Below are 13,761 nucleotides of genomic sequence, written 5' to 3' on the forward strand. Positions count from 1 at the left end.
AGGCAGCAGAATCCCATGCCCTGAAGGAGAATGTGGCAGCCGGATAGGGGGCAGGGAGCAGCAGTGACGTGGTGACCAGGGACACGCAGCGTGCACAGCCAAGAGCAGGGCTGTGCACAGGAGCAGAGGCAGGGCCGGGACGCTCACAAATGGGTGGTGTCTCTCAGGGGAGTCCTTTTACCTTCTCCGAGCAGCTGAACTCCAGGTGCTGGATCTTGGCGGCCAGTTGTACATTCATCTGCTTTAACCTTAAGAGCTGCCGTTCTGAACGTGTCTTCACTGAGATAATTATCCCTGAAAAAACAATGACTGGTTTCTACTTGAAAGCCTTTTTACTGCATCTTTAAGGACACAGACGATAGGCAGATACTTCAGGAGAGTAGACACAAGAAAAGCTCACAGCCATTAATTACAGGCATTGGAACGATGACTGTCAGATTATTTTTCAAACTACTCGGCACCCAATTGTGAAATCCTTCTCTTCAGCCCACAGAGGTTGAGACATCCTTAAAAATAGGCACCGTCAGCGCTGTCGCAGCGTCATCACCTGGCAGCAGAGCCCACAGAGGCCATGAGGCCGGGCTGGAAGCAGCTTGTGGTGGGATGAGCATTCCCAGACCCTCAGCCTCCACTGTGGTGGCCAGCGTTATCAGGTAGCAACCTACGTCTTGGCGACAGGCCCCCTCAGCTTCATCTGCTGGCTCCCAGATGCTCACAAAGTATGGGACCCTGCCCTCCAGAGACTCTGCTGGTGGCCTGTCGGGGGTGACGCCATCCTTCTCTAAGTGAGGGTGCCCCCGTCTCAACCTGTCACCACACAGGCGGTGCCCCTAGGCATGGAGCCAGCACCCCAGATCCCTCCGGTTGGTGTTGTGCACTCAGAGCGGTCAGCAGCGTCACACGGACACTGGCCTGATGCTCTCTGTCGGCTCATGCTTAGACCAGGAACACACCAAACCTCAGGCTGTTGGTTTCACCCCATGGCATGGGGGCATGGTGAGAGGCATGCGTAGGAGCTGTGGTTACGTCACTTGTGGTTGATACAGTCACCCTCACATAGCCTTTGTTGAGTTATTTTCTGTCTAATGAGGTAAACAGCATAAGCCGTGACTCCCCCCACAACCAAAAAAAGCAAACTCACTGCCCTGAAGTCATAGCAACTCCACAGCAGATTCCCTCAGCAGAGCCCAAATGAATGTCCTTCATGGACTTTATTCCAGAGATTACACCTGAGCTTGCTGGTGATTGACCCTTGAAGCCAGCCTTGAACCCAGGGGCAGAGCCGGGGCGGTTAGCTCTTGGGTTGTGGGCAAAAGAGGCCACCAAGGGGGAGCTCAGTGTTGGAGGACCAGCCTGTCTCAACCTAGGTCACCGTTGCTCACTCATCCTGACAGTGATCTAAAGCCCCCAGCCTAGGGGCTCCCAATCCTCGCTGGATGGTCAAGCCACAGCCATGGAATAAGCTCAAGCTTCAGTGTTGGCTGGTGTGGCAGAGCTCCAGACAGCGAGCCAGCTGGCCACTCCACAGGAGAAAGACATGGCCATCTGCCTCAGAAAGATGACAGCCAGGGGAACCCTGTGGAGCAGTCCTGCTCTGTCCGACTCGGCTGCTATAGGTCCTAACGGACTTGTTGCCGATGGGGGGGGGGGGGGCAGTGAGGCACGTCCCAAGGCAGGCCAGGTTTTGGAAATGCCAAATGCAAAGCTAGAGGCATTCTGGGAAGCAAGCTGGGAGGGGTGGGTTAGGGACAGCCCACCGCCCGTTTCCTGTCTTTTAATGATGGGGAGAAAGTGGCCTAAGGGGAAGGAAGGCAGGGTCACATGGCAGCCCCTTGTGCTCTGGTCCCGACCTCACTTTTGTCTGGGATGGGGGGTGGGAGAGCCCTGTGAGGTGATCTGGAGAGCAGACAGGCTCACCGTTGATGATGCGGGCCACCCGCCACAGCCGGAGCAGAATCAGCAGGCCCAGCGCCTCAAACTCGTGCTCCCGGAAGAAAAGGACGATGTCGAAGATGAAGGAGACCACCACTACGAAGGCGTCGAGGATCTCAAACTTGTGGTGGAAGAACTCCAGGCGGAAGACGAAGAGCTTGAAGAAAATCTCCATCATAAAGAGGGACAGGATGGCGATGCTCGTGAAGTGCAACACCTGCAGGCAGGCAGGTGGGGACGCCTGGTCAGGGCAGGGCAAGGCCACCCATTCATCCCAACAGCCCTCTCCCGTGGGCCACGTGCCCAGCCCTCTGGGGGACACGGTTGTAGACGTGATGGATGAAGCTCTGCTCCTCTCTGTGCAGAGCATCCACCCATGTCTGTTGGGGTTCAGAGCATACCGACAGACACCTTGGCCCCACCAGTCCCCCTGCTAGGGGTTGACCCAGCAGCTAAGCTCTCAGGCGCACAAGATAAGTCAGGTGGTTTGCAGCACCAGCTGTCCGATGAGTAAGACTTTCTGAGCACCAGGGTGGTGTGGCTACTAAAAGAGGTCCCAGATCTTGGTTTATAAAGTCCTCACTAAAGTAACTGCTATATACAGTGCCGGGGCTAAACGTACAAAGATGACTGGGTGATTTCCTTGTGCCAGAAAGCAGGGACGTGCTCCCAGATCCCTGCCTGAAGGATGGAGTGGTCAGCTCCAAGGGGCTTGGACTAACTGTGACAAGGACAATGTGGGCATCACAAAGGAGGTCTATGGCAGGGGTCCTCAGACTTTTTAAACGGGGCCAGTTCACTGTCCCTCAGACCCGTTGGAGGGCCGGACTATAGTTTTAAAAAAAACTATGAGCAAATTCCTTTGAACACTGCACATATCTTATTTTGAAGTAAAAAAATAAAAATGGGGCAAAAACACCCGGCGGGCTAGATAAATGTGCTTGGTGGGCCATGTGTGGCCCGCGGGCGTAGTTTGAGGACCCCTGGTCTATGGTATAGCAACAATGAAACATACAGCTTTCCTCTAGGTCTTGAATGCTTCCTCCCCACCACTATCATGATCCCAATTCTACTTTACAAACCCAACTAGACCAGAGGATGTACATTGGTACAGATAGGAACCGGAAACACGGAATCCAGGATAGATGATCCTGGAGGGTGGTGAGAGTGGCGATACCAGGAGAGTAGAAAGGAGGAGCCGATTATAAGGATCTACATATAATCACCTCCTTGGGGGGCAGACAGCAGAAAAGTGGGTGAAGGGAGATATTGGACAGTGTAAGACATTACAAAATAATTTATAAATTATCAAGGGTTCACGAGGTGGGGAGTGGAGAGGGAGGGGTAAAATGAGCTGATACCAAGGGCTTAAGTGGAGAGCAAATATTTTGAGAATGAGGGCAACAAATGTAGAAATGTGCTTTACACAATTGATGTATGTATGGATTGTGATAGGAGATGTATGAGCCCTCAATAAAATGATTAAAAAAAAAGAAAGCCTGTGATTGACAGAATCCTTGTGTCCCCGATGGGACATGCACATGCTCACAGCTAGAGAAAACGGGAGGCTCTTGCTTCAGAGACAGAAGGCGAGGGAAAACGAGATTGAGAAAATGACCCCTTTTATCCAGGACCCCGTCAGGGGCTCAGATCGGCTCAGCACCACTGCACTGACCGCTGCCATGGCACTAGGATGGTGGGGCAGCACAGCATTTCCTGCCGTAACTAAGGGACCCAGCTTGGTGTCACGGGCCCTGGGCTGCCTCATGACTCAACAGGAAGGACGCCCCGGGGACGTTCTCTGCCATTGATGGGGTCTGCACAACACAGCCCACCATACTTGGTTCAGGTGCTGTGATACTTCCGTTGAAGTTTCAATCTAGAAAAGCATCCGCCACTCAGGGAGGGTACACTGTGGCTGGTTTGGGGTGGTGGTGGTCTCCCTAGGGTGTGGGCAAGCGAACCCAGCAGTGGCTGGCACGACACACTACCTTGATGGCATAGTTGTTCCTGTCAGGCTGGATGATATTCAGGTCCAGGATCAGTTCGGCAAGCACCAGAAGAGCATCCAGAATGACCAGGCAAATGACGACCACCTGCAACGGGGACATTTGGGACAGACCGTGAGACATAGTGGGACCCTGCTGTCAGCTGTCAGCACAGCCTGGACACACTGGATTCAGACTAGCCCAGTTGCCTTTCCCCCACAGCTGCCTCCTCCTCCCTGCTGCCTTCTAGCGGACTCTGCCTTCCCTGCCCACAGTCTCTCCTAGCCCCCCTCGAACCCACTCGCTGTTCCTAAGCATCTCCAAAACCCCACTGCTAAGTCCTAGACAGCAATACGTATTAAACGTGTCCTCCTTGCTGGGAGAACAGATGATCATGAAACAATTCCAAGCACCCCTAACTTCAATGATCTGAGCTCTGGCAGGGACCGCCTGCTCTGGGCAATGAGTGATGGTGAGCCCCCCACTGTACAGACAGAACAGCTCCTGCCCACGAGCTGAAACACCCACTCTGCAACAGGAAGCCGGAAATCTGGGTTTCCCAAAGAATTGAGAACTGCTATGTGGACCCCCACCACAGGGCCTCACACCGTGTGCCTGTGGGCCTGGTACCGTAAGGCTGGAGGGTGATAAGCGGAGTGCGAGTGTTCTCGAATGCTGGCTGCAAGAAGCAGTGCTGGGGAGGATGATGGAGGTGGCCATGTGTTGTTGGGGTGAGGGAACTTGTGGTCACAGCAAGGGAAAGGGCAGCCATGGAAGGAACCCTGAAGGACCCTAACACTCTTTACCCACAAATATTCCAGACCATCACTTCCTCCAGGATCTTGCTTTTTACACACTCAGGTCCAGAGTCTGACCTCTGACAATGAATCTGCCACTTTTTCATCTGCGTTCAGATGAAAAAGTTCAGGCCTGTGCCAGAACGGACCACTGACCCTTTTGACCACTTCAATCTTTAGCTCCAGGAATTGCCGTCATGAAAGTACTTGGTGGCATGGTTTACAGGGACTTGCTTTGCATCCACTTTCCCAGACACGCGTTGAAGGCGCTGGTGTTTGTGTAGGCATCTGTGTTCCATTAGAGCTGAGAGCTCCTACTGTTAATACTGCTAACCCATGGTAGAGAGATCATAAGAGACAGGCCCAAGCAAGGTCATCAAACTCCATCCTCCTGTCAGCTAAGCCCAGGGACAGCTGTGCCTTTCAGAAAACAGCCACATTCAGAAGAGCCAAATGGTGGCAGTGACCCAAATGTCCATCCACAGATGATGAATCAACACACTGTGGCCCGGCCCTACTCAGCCAGGAAGAAGGATGGAGTTCTGACATCGGCAACGCCATGGCTGGGCTGGACCCTGAAAACATCACACTAAGTGAGCGGCGTCTGCTGGAGGCAGCTTGATATGTCTCCACTTCAATGAAGTCTCTGGGAATATCGGGGGTGAGGAAACCATTTGGGCCTGCGGGTGGTGCTGGGTGCACGCATGGTGAATGCAGTCAGTCGCAATGAGATGGTACGTGGAGATTGTTAAAATGGAAAAATGGGATAGATATTTTGCCACAAGGGCTTTTTCTTTTAAAGGAAGGTTGTTTTCATCTTTCAGGGCATAATTCTACCCTCTGTTGTTCCCCTCCGTGTGTCATCCATGGGCAACACGTGGCAGCGCTCTACCACCTGCCAAGTGACTTTGGCCTCGTGACGCCATCCCAACAGGTGGGATGCTCGCAGAACCGCCTGCTTTGCTGGTTCTGCCTAGAGAACATCACAACCCCTGAACTCCTCTCTCCCCCACCTTGCCTCCTGTTACTGCTCAGAGCCTGTTTCCACACGCAGAACCTTGTCTGGCTACCCGTCCTGTGGGCAAGTGACCGGACCTGCCGTGACCACGCCGGCCCAGCTCTCCCTCCGCCCGTCCCAGTCTCCTCAGCCCGGGAAGCTCCTCTCCTCCCTGCACTGAGCTCACTCGTGCTCAGCCCTCAGATGCCAGCTGAAATGCTACCTCCTCTGAGACCCACCCTGCCACCTCAGTCCTGTGTCAAGTCTCCCCGGAGGTCCCAGGATCTCCTGAGCCCTCGTGGAATGCGGCTTTAGCTGCATCTGCAAGGATAGTAGGATGAGGTGTCCTTGCTCTGGGCCACAGCAGTCATTCAGGTCAGGGACTGGACTGGCCTTGCTTGTGCTGTACCTTACCAGCCCACACACCAAGACAAGCCAAGCTCACCAACATGGGGTTGTTCCCACTCAGAGGGACCCTATAGGGCAGAGTAGGGCTGCCCCTTTTGGCTTCTGAGACTAAATCTTTATGGGTAGAGATAGCCTTATCTGTCACCTCGGGATGACTGGCGGATTTGACCTGCCAACCTTGAGGTTAGCAGGTCAGAGTGTAGCCCACAATGTCACCAGGGCGTCTTGCTCCAGCACATAGTAGGTGTATGATAAGCAGTTGACGAATGAATAAGTATCTCGACTTATGTGATGATAGCCTACTTTTCTCAGTAGGAGGGTCTCTGGGAGCCCAGCTCATGTTGTCAGCCCCCAGCAAGCAGGCCGGGAAGATGCCCCCCTCCAGGGGGCGGTCCAGGACTCCCTCTTGCAGCTGGGAGGAAGCTGGCTCCTTCCTTCTGCTCCTGAAATTGAGGGTTTGGGATTTCAATCCCAACAACTTAATACCACGTTTCGTTTCCTGTCACAGCCACAGAGGGAGCGGGCTGGCGCACCAGGAGAGCTTTCCGCCACACAAGAGGGAGAAAAAGATGAAATTCATCTTTTTTCCTGTTTTGCCCTGAACAAAGCTGGTGACAAGAGAGGCGAGAGCTGGGCTTCTGTTTCCAGAAGGGCCATTCGCAGCGGCACCGGGAGGGGATGGTCGACTCCAGCTTAGGAGGAAGTAGACAGGAGTGGAGCAAAACGGCTCAGTCCCCGATTTGGACTGATGGAGCTTCCCGCTTCCCCCAGGTGACTGGCTCACCTGCTTTCTCCAGGGAAACATGCTTCCAGCCCCCAGCCTCAGCGCCTAGGGCTGGGGGCACAGGGAGGCTACGGATGGGCCAGACTGGAAGTACAGGGCCCTTTGCTACTCCCCAGAGAGAATCCTCCTCCTCTCTCATGTTCTCCTCTCTCATTACCCCTGGAGGCTAACAATGGGACAAAGGCAGGCAGACATTGCTGGCATCGCTTGACAAATGAAGGGACAGACCCCGTCGGCCTTGTTCAACTCAGAACAGGGCCTTCAGTGTTGGCTGGGCGAACGAGTTTTGTTCCCATTGCCGGTGTTTCGTTTGCCATTGTTATTGCGGTAAAATGCGTGTATCATAAAAACGGTCACTTCAATCATTGTGAGGCGTACAATTCGTTAAGCGCACTGACCGTGTTGTCCAGCCATCTCCCCTCCTGAGGTCCGTAGCATTCCCATTATCCCAAATGGAAACACCACACCTGTTAAAAGCGGTCCTGCCCCCACGGGCCTTCTCTCCAGCTTCCCACCCCACCTGTCTGTGTTCATGGCTTTGCCTGCTCTGTGCATGTCTGTCGTGAAAATGGAATCCTAGCAGGGCTTCAGTGCTCACTACGACTGAGTGATCTTCCGCTGTCTGATGCACCACATTTTGTCCTGCCATTTGTCTGGGGAGGGGCCTTCCGTGCACCGTCGATTCTGACTCCCACTCCCACACACGCTCTGTGGGCTCTGCCTACCGTGCGCCCGGGACAGTGGGCACCCGGCATGTGTTTGGCTGCGATGGCCCACAGGCCTCATGACCCTGGCTGAGAGCTCTCGCCCCACCCTGGTGTCTCTGGCTTCTGCCCCCACCACCTACCTGGAACCGGTGAGAGCCAAAGAGCTTCCGCAACGTGGTCCTGAAGTCTCGGGTTCGCTTGGGCTCAGAGTCTGGGCTGGCAGTGGGGTCAGCAGCTCTGCCTTCCTCACCAGAGGCTGGTGTGGGCGGCTGCTCCTCCTCTTCCTCCTCCTCCTCATTCTCCCACTTCTTGTAGTTGATGTTCCAGGTATGGTAGTCATCCCCGACGACCGTGAAGTGCCTCAGGAACCTGCTCATCCTCTCGGTGGGCGCCACTTTGGCCCTGCGGGTGACTGACTGGGGATGGAGGAGGGAGAGTTTCAGGCAGTAATGGCCTTCAGAGCCAGTCTGGACCACCCAGGCCCCTTGGTGCTCATGGCGAGACAGGCCCAGGCTAGGCCAGACTGGGGGTAAAGATGGCCCTGGGGCGCTCGGAGCGTGGTGTGAGCTCAGAGACCGTGAGGGTCACGGTGGTTTCTTGTGATTTTATTTTTAGAATCAGTCAAGGGAACAGGAAACCCCAGACCTCCTTAGGCCTTTTTCTGTGGTCTGCCTGGCAGTTACCAATGGAATTGGTTCTGCCACTGCATCACACCAACTCCCCACCACAGGCTCATCTGAAGAGCTCGGTCCCATGGCTTAGAGATTTCATGACCTGAAACTCCGATGGTGAGCGTTGACTGGGAGGAATGTGTGTGGGGTGTGTGTGTGTGTGTGTGTGTGTGTGTGTAATAAAAGTGTAAAAATGAAAATACCCAGACTTTCACAGAAGAGTAATCGGGTTCCTCTCTCATCCCACAGATCAGTTCTGGAAAGGTAAGTGGCCAATGGGACACTGTCAATTTCGGCCAGTGCTGTTTTATGGACAGTTGTTTAAATAGAAGACTATGAAGCAGGAAGCAAATCATCCTCCCCCTTGCCCAATGTATCCTACTTCATACTGTGTTATGTACATTTAAATGAGAAACGTTCTGGTGTGAGTATACGAGTAGGCAGTATGGTCAGAGAAACAGGGGAAGTGAGCCCCAGACAGGCCCATGCCCCCGTGTGACATTGGGTGTGACGGTGGTGGCATTACACAGGAATAGGAAAGGCTGGAGATGCAGAGGTAGGACATCTGGTTTTCATCATCAGGCCAACAAAAAATCTGACCTCCACCTCACACCACACACAAAATAGATTTCAGATGCATCAGCAATAACATGAGTAAAATATGTAAAACAAAATTCCGAAGCACTGGCGGAAAATACAGGGCTACGTATTTTAAGACTTCAGGATGAAGACAAAACACAAAGGAAATGGATAGACTTGCCCACCTCACAATGGAAAGGTTTTGCCTGACTAACCAGACAGGAACTGTACAAAGTCAAAATACACCCCATAGATTCAGAGAAAATAGTTGTCGTGCATTTAATAGACAACAGGTTTCATTTCTAGAGTATAAAGACCTCTTACCAAGCGAAAAATTGGGCAGTGGATATAAAAAGGCTAGTCAAAGTAGGAGGAAACCCAAGTGGCTAAGATGCGCCACCTCCTAGCACTCAGGAAAATGTGAGTGGACGTTCCCTTCTTCGTGGGCAATAAGGAAAGCATCTGCCCTAGCAATGTTGGCAGGTGTGCGAAGCAGTGGGCTTTGGGGGACCTGGAAGACTGGCACCACCATGCGGGGAGGCAATGCGGTATTTTTATCCTGGCAAGGGGAGATGGTGCGTCTCCTACTTGGCGATCTACTGATTCCATCCCTAGATAGACTCCGTGGAGAAACTCCCCACCTGCGCCCAAACCAGTGGCCTATGTCAAGAAGGGTCACTCTAACAGCTATAACTGGAAGAGTATTGCAAAAGCTGCCTACGTGTGCATCACGGGAACACGATGGGTGAAGTGTCATCTTCTCTGTGGATGAGCTGGAACATGAGACCACTGACAAGATGAATGGATGCATCTCTCCCTCCAATGACTTGCCCATCTGCCCTCTCAGCGGGCTACATTGAGGAGCTCATTCTCTTCGTTGTCAAACACTGCCTTCACTTGGCTTCTCCAGGAATCATTCTTGGCAGCCTCCTCTGCTGGACAACCGCTTCGGAGGAATGCCTACACAGAAGTGCTGATCGTACATGAGGTTCTCTAAGGGCGAAGATCTCAGACCACGTCTCTTCTCCAGCCTCAGTCTAATGGGGATGTCTCCTCCATCCCAGGGCTTTCAATACCATCTCTACGTTGATGATGTTCAAATACCCTTTCCAGTCCCCATCTCTCACTTGAACTCGAAATGATATCCAATTGTTTGTAGAACATCACCCTTAGATCATCTAATTGCTCTTTTATACCTAGCAGAACTATTCTTTACCAAAATTTTCCCATCTCAAGTAATTTCATTTTATCTGTCAAATTTTTTAGGTCCTGAACTTTGGCATCATTCATAATGATCTCTCTTACATGACATTGGTCCAACAGTAAATTCTGTTGGCTTTGTCTTTAATATTCCAAATTGGACCTTCTTCATCTCCATTGCTATTCCTGGCCCAAATCAGTCACTGCTTGCCGGAATTCTTGCAGCAGCCTCCTCCTTCCCTGACCTCCATCTCCATTTAGCAACCAGAAAGAACTTTCCAAAACATCAATGAGATCATGCCACGGTCCTGCTGAAAACTCTCAACTGGCTTTTCATCACACTTACTCCTCTTTCCTGAAAGTCTCTTCTCCATGGCTCCTGCTCTCACTTTAAATCGGGCTTCTGCTCAACTATCGTCTCTCCCGAGACCTTGTCTGGTCAGCCTCTCTGGTTCCACTCTAACCCCTTGCCCTGCATCATTTGTCTTCGTTGCACTCTGCCTCTCTGACAGTGAGTCAGGATGTTGTGTATAAACTTGCTGGCTGTCTTCTCCACTAGATGTGAGAGCGAGACTTCTGTCTTGTGCGGCTGTCCATCCAGTGCCCTGCACTCAACGTTAAAACACGCACATATTGGTGAGTGACTACATGAATATAGCACGTGGATAGGTTTTAAAATATATACTGCAAATATATATATATATATATATACTGCATGGAAAAGAAGATACCCAAGAATATGAGCATTAAAATGTTGAATCCAAAGCTGAGGATCTGAAGTGTCAACCCTTCATTTATAATAAACAACTGAGGAGTGTAACACTATTGAAGTGTAATCTTAAAATATCTGCAAAACATTATCACGTATTGATTTTGGAATATGTGAAAGGGGGGGAGTTCTAGTTCTGGCTGTGGTGGACTAACCAGTACCAGACCAATCCTCCTGCCACAAACAGTGATAAACTGGACAAAATATGTAACATGCACAGCGGTAGTACATACTGTGTATTTACTATGAGCCCTGAGAGAAGATTAATACATGAGGAAGCCTCAGAATCACCCTGGCTTTCTACCTCAAGGAACTTTTGGAATGTGGAGGCAAAAATGGTAGTTCAGGGTTACCGAGTCTCCCCTCCCAGGAGTGTGCATGGTGGTGGATCAGAGAGAAGGGAGCTGTGCAGAGAGAGGGCTCCAAGAATTACTCGGGTTGAGTCCTAAATGGCACATGGGCAGAGCAAGACTAAAGCTGAACAAGTCCTAGAGCCAGGAGAGGTGTGAGTTCCAAACAGTCCGAGGAGGACGATCTCATTGGATATCCCAAACACTCTGGAGGCTAAATATCCTGAAAGTCAAGGCTGCCGTTGACTAACCCAGCTAAGCTTAAAAATGAATCTTGAACAAATTAAGTTGAAAAACAAACACCCCCCTCAAAAAATTAAGTTGATCCACAACTCAATGAGCTGCCTGCCTGATGGAGCAACACCCCTCTATTAAGGAAGATAACACAATGCATTTAGCAATTGAACATCCATAATCTCCATACAATAAAAAAATTACTAGAAAGGTAATAATGGGCGTGTGACCCACAACCAATAGAAACAAATCAATAAAAAAAGGAATCGTGAGGAGGAGAGGAGCCAGTCAGGGTGCAGTGTAGCAATGATGAAACATACAACTTCCCTCTAGTTCCTAAATGCTTCCCTCCCACCCCCCACTATCATGATCCCAATTCTACCTTACAAATCTGGCTAGACCAGAGGATGTACACTGGTACAGATGGGAACTGGAAACACAGGGAATCCAGGACAGATGATCCCTTCAGGACCAGTGGTGAGAGTGGCGATACTGGGAGGATGGAGGGAAGGTGGGGTAGAAAGGGGGAACCAATTGCAGGGATCTACATATAACCCCCTCCCTGGGGGACAGACAACAGAAAAGTGGTTGAAGGGAGACATCGGACAGTGTAAGACATTTCAAAATAATAAGAATTTATAAATTATCAAGGGTGCATGAGGGAGGAAAGGTTGGGGAAGGAGGGGAAAAAATGAACTGATACCAAGGGCTCAAGAAGAAAGCAAATGTTTTGAGAATGATGAGGACAATATATGTACAAATGTGCTTGACAAGAAAAAAAAGGATGTTGACAAGATATGTACAAACGTGCTTGCTACAATGGAAGTGTGGATTGTTATAAGAGCTGTAAGAGCCCCCAATAAAATGACTTATTTTAAAAAAGGAATAAAAAATATAGTATTATAATGAATCCAGAGTACCTATTGTTGCTTTATGATTCCCAGACAAATAACACAAAAGAATCAATAATTTTTAACAAAGAAAGAATTAACTTCTAAAAAAAGGGGAAAATAAAAAATAAAAATACCAACAGTCAGCAGCAGTCAGGGACAGGACTCAAGCTCCCTGGCTCCCCATCTACCACCCTTTCCCCTGTTCTACCTCATAGGTTTCTAAGCTCAAAATCGGGTCAAAGGACCAGATTTCTTTTACAAGTTTCCCCCGGACCCCAACAGGTTCAGGTGAAGTGCCCTGTGGGTGTCCCTGGCACTACAAAGGCTACAGGGTGCATGCCTGGGCATGTGTCTGCACACCCTAACAGGCTATACCCGGGGGCCAGGAGTTGGCTGCTAGCAAAGGCTACCTACCCCTTTTGCTAGTAACAAAGCTAAGACGAACCCAGTTAAGCTTCAAAATAAATCTCGAAAATATCAAGTTGACCCACAAGTAACAATACTTGAGCAACAATACCTGGGAGGCGGCAGTCTGTTATTAGCAAAGGGTACCCCCACCCCGCTGCCCCTCAAATCAGTCAGGTACTTTGGGAGCCGTAGAGTGAATAGATCCAAGGCCGACTGGGGAGCGCATGAGAATACCTGCTTTTCCTGTCAATCCTTGCTCCTGAACTTGTCTCAGGCTTTATTCCCTTGACCTTCACCTCCCGTAGCCTCCTCACTCAACCCCATCCTACCTTCCCAGTTCAAGCCATGTTCCTCTTTCACTGCCTGCAGCCTCTTCATCTACCATTTGGCTTCTGTAACACCCCACCCCGCCCCGCTCCAACAGTTTTATTGGCATATAACCCACATAGCACACAATTCAATAATTCAGTCACGTCAAGATCAGCTTCTGGGTTGTGGCCTTCCACAGCAGGTTGATGGTGCCACCGGATCATCTGCCACCCGTTTGCACTCGGCCATGGCTTTGGGATAAAAACCCACGGGCCTTCACGTGACAGATGTGGCCTCATCCCCTCCTGCAACCTTCTCGCTGTGCCCTAGCCATGCTGGCTGCCACTCCGACCCCTGTCCCCTCAGCCAGGAATGCCCTTCTCCACGTTGTGCTTGGCTTGGTCCTCCCCACGCTTGACAATTCTGTTCAAGTTCCACTTCCTCAGAGAGGCCCTTGGTGGCCCCTCAAATCTAAATTAGACTCCCCCAGTTGGGGCCTCTCCTCAAATGCTTAATTTTCCTTCGATAGCCCTGGTTACCACGTCTACGTAGGAACCCTTTGTATAGGCACGGTGACTTACTCCTTATCTCCACAGTCGCATACAGCCCGGAGGGCATGAGGAGTCAGTCTGTCACGCACCCTTAGGCTGAGGACACTGGTGCTTGGCTGCACACGCTGGGCTGTGCTCTCTCTCTCGGGCTGCGCCACTCACCTTGGGTTCCCGGTGCTCGGCT

The 13,761-nt window shown here is 51.2% G+C and overlaps 1 protein-coding gene across 2 annotated transcripts in view; it reads right to left on the bottom strand.

Annotated features, from left to right (window-relative positions):
- HVCN1 (hydrogen voltage gated channel 1) overlaps positions 1-13,761 on the bottom strand; it is a 29,735-nt gene that overhangs the window by 449 nt on the left and 15,525 nt on the right. For both annotated transcript variants that reach the window (XM_075534940.1, XM_075534941.1), the window contains exons 4-7: positions 7,754-8,029; positions 3,924-4,028; positions 1,918-2,149; positions 182-294 (exon numbers count right to left, since the gene is read on the bottom strand). In XM_075534940.1, coding sequence (XP_075391055.1) covers positions 182-294; positions 1,918-2,149; positions 3,924-4,028; positions 7,754-8,029 — 726 coding nt within the window. The remainder of the gene's footprint in view (positions 1-181; positions 295-1,917; positions 2,150-3,923; positions 4,029-7,753; positions 8,030-13,761) is intronic.

Source organism: Tenrec ecaudatus, chromosome 16 (assembly GCF_050624435.1).
Source record: "Tenrec ecaudatus isolate mTenEca1 chromosome 16, mTenEca1.hap1, whole genome shotgun sequence".
NCBI lineage: Eukaryota > Metazoa > Chordata > Mammalia > Afrosoricida > Tenrecidae > Tenrec > Tenrec ecaudatus.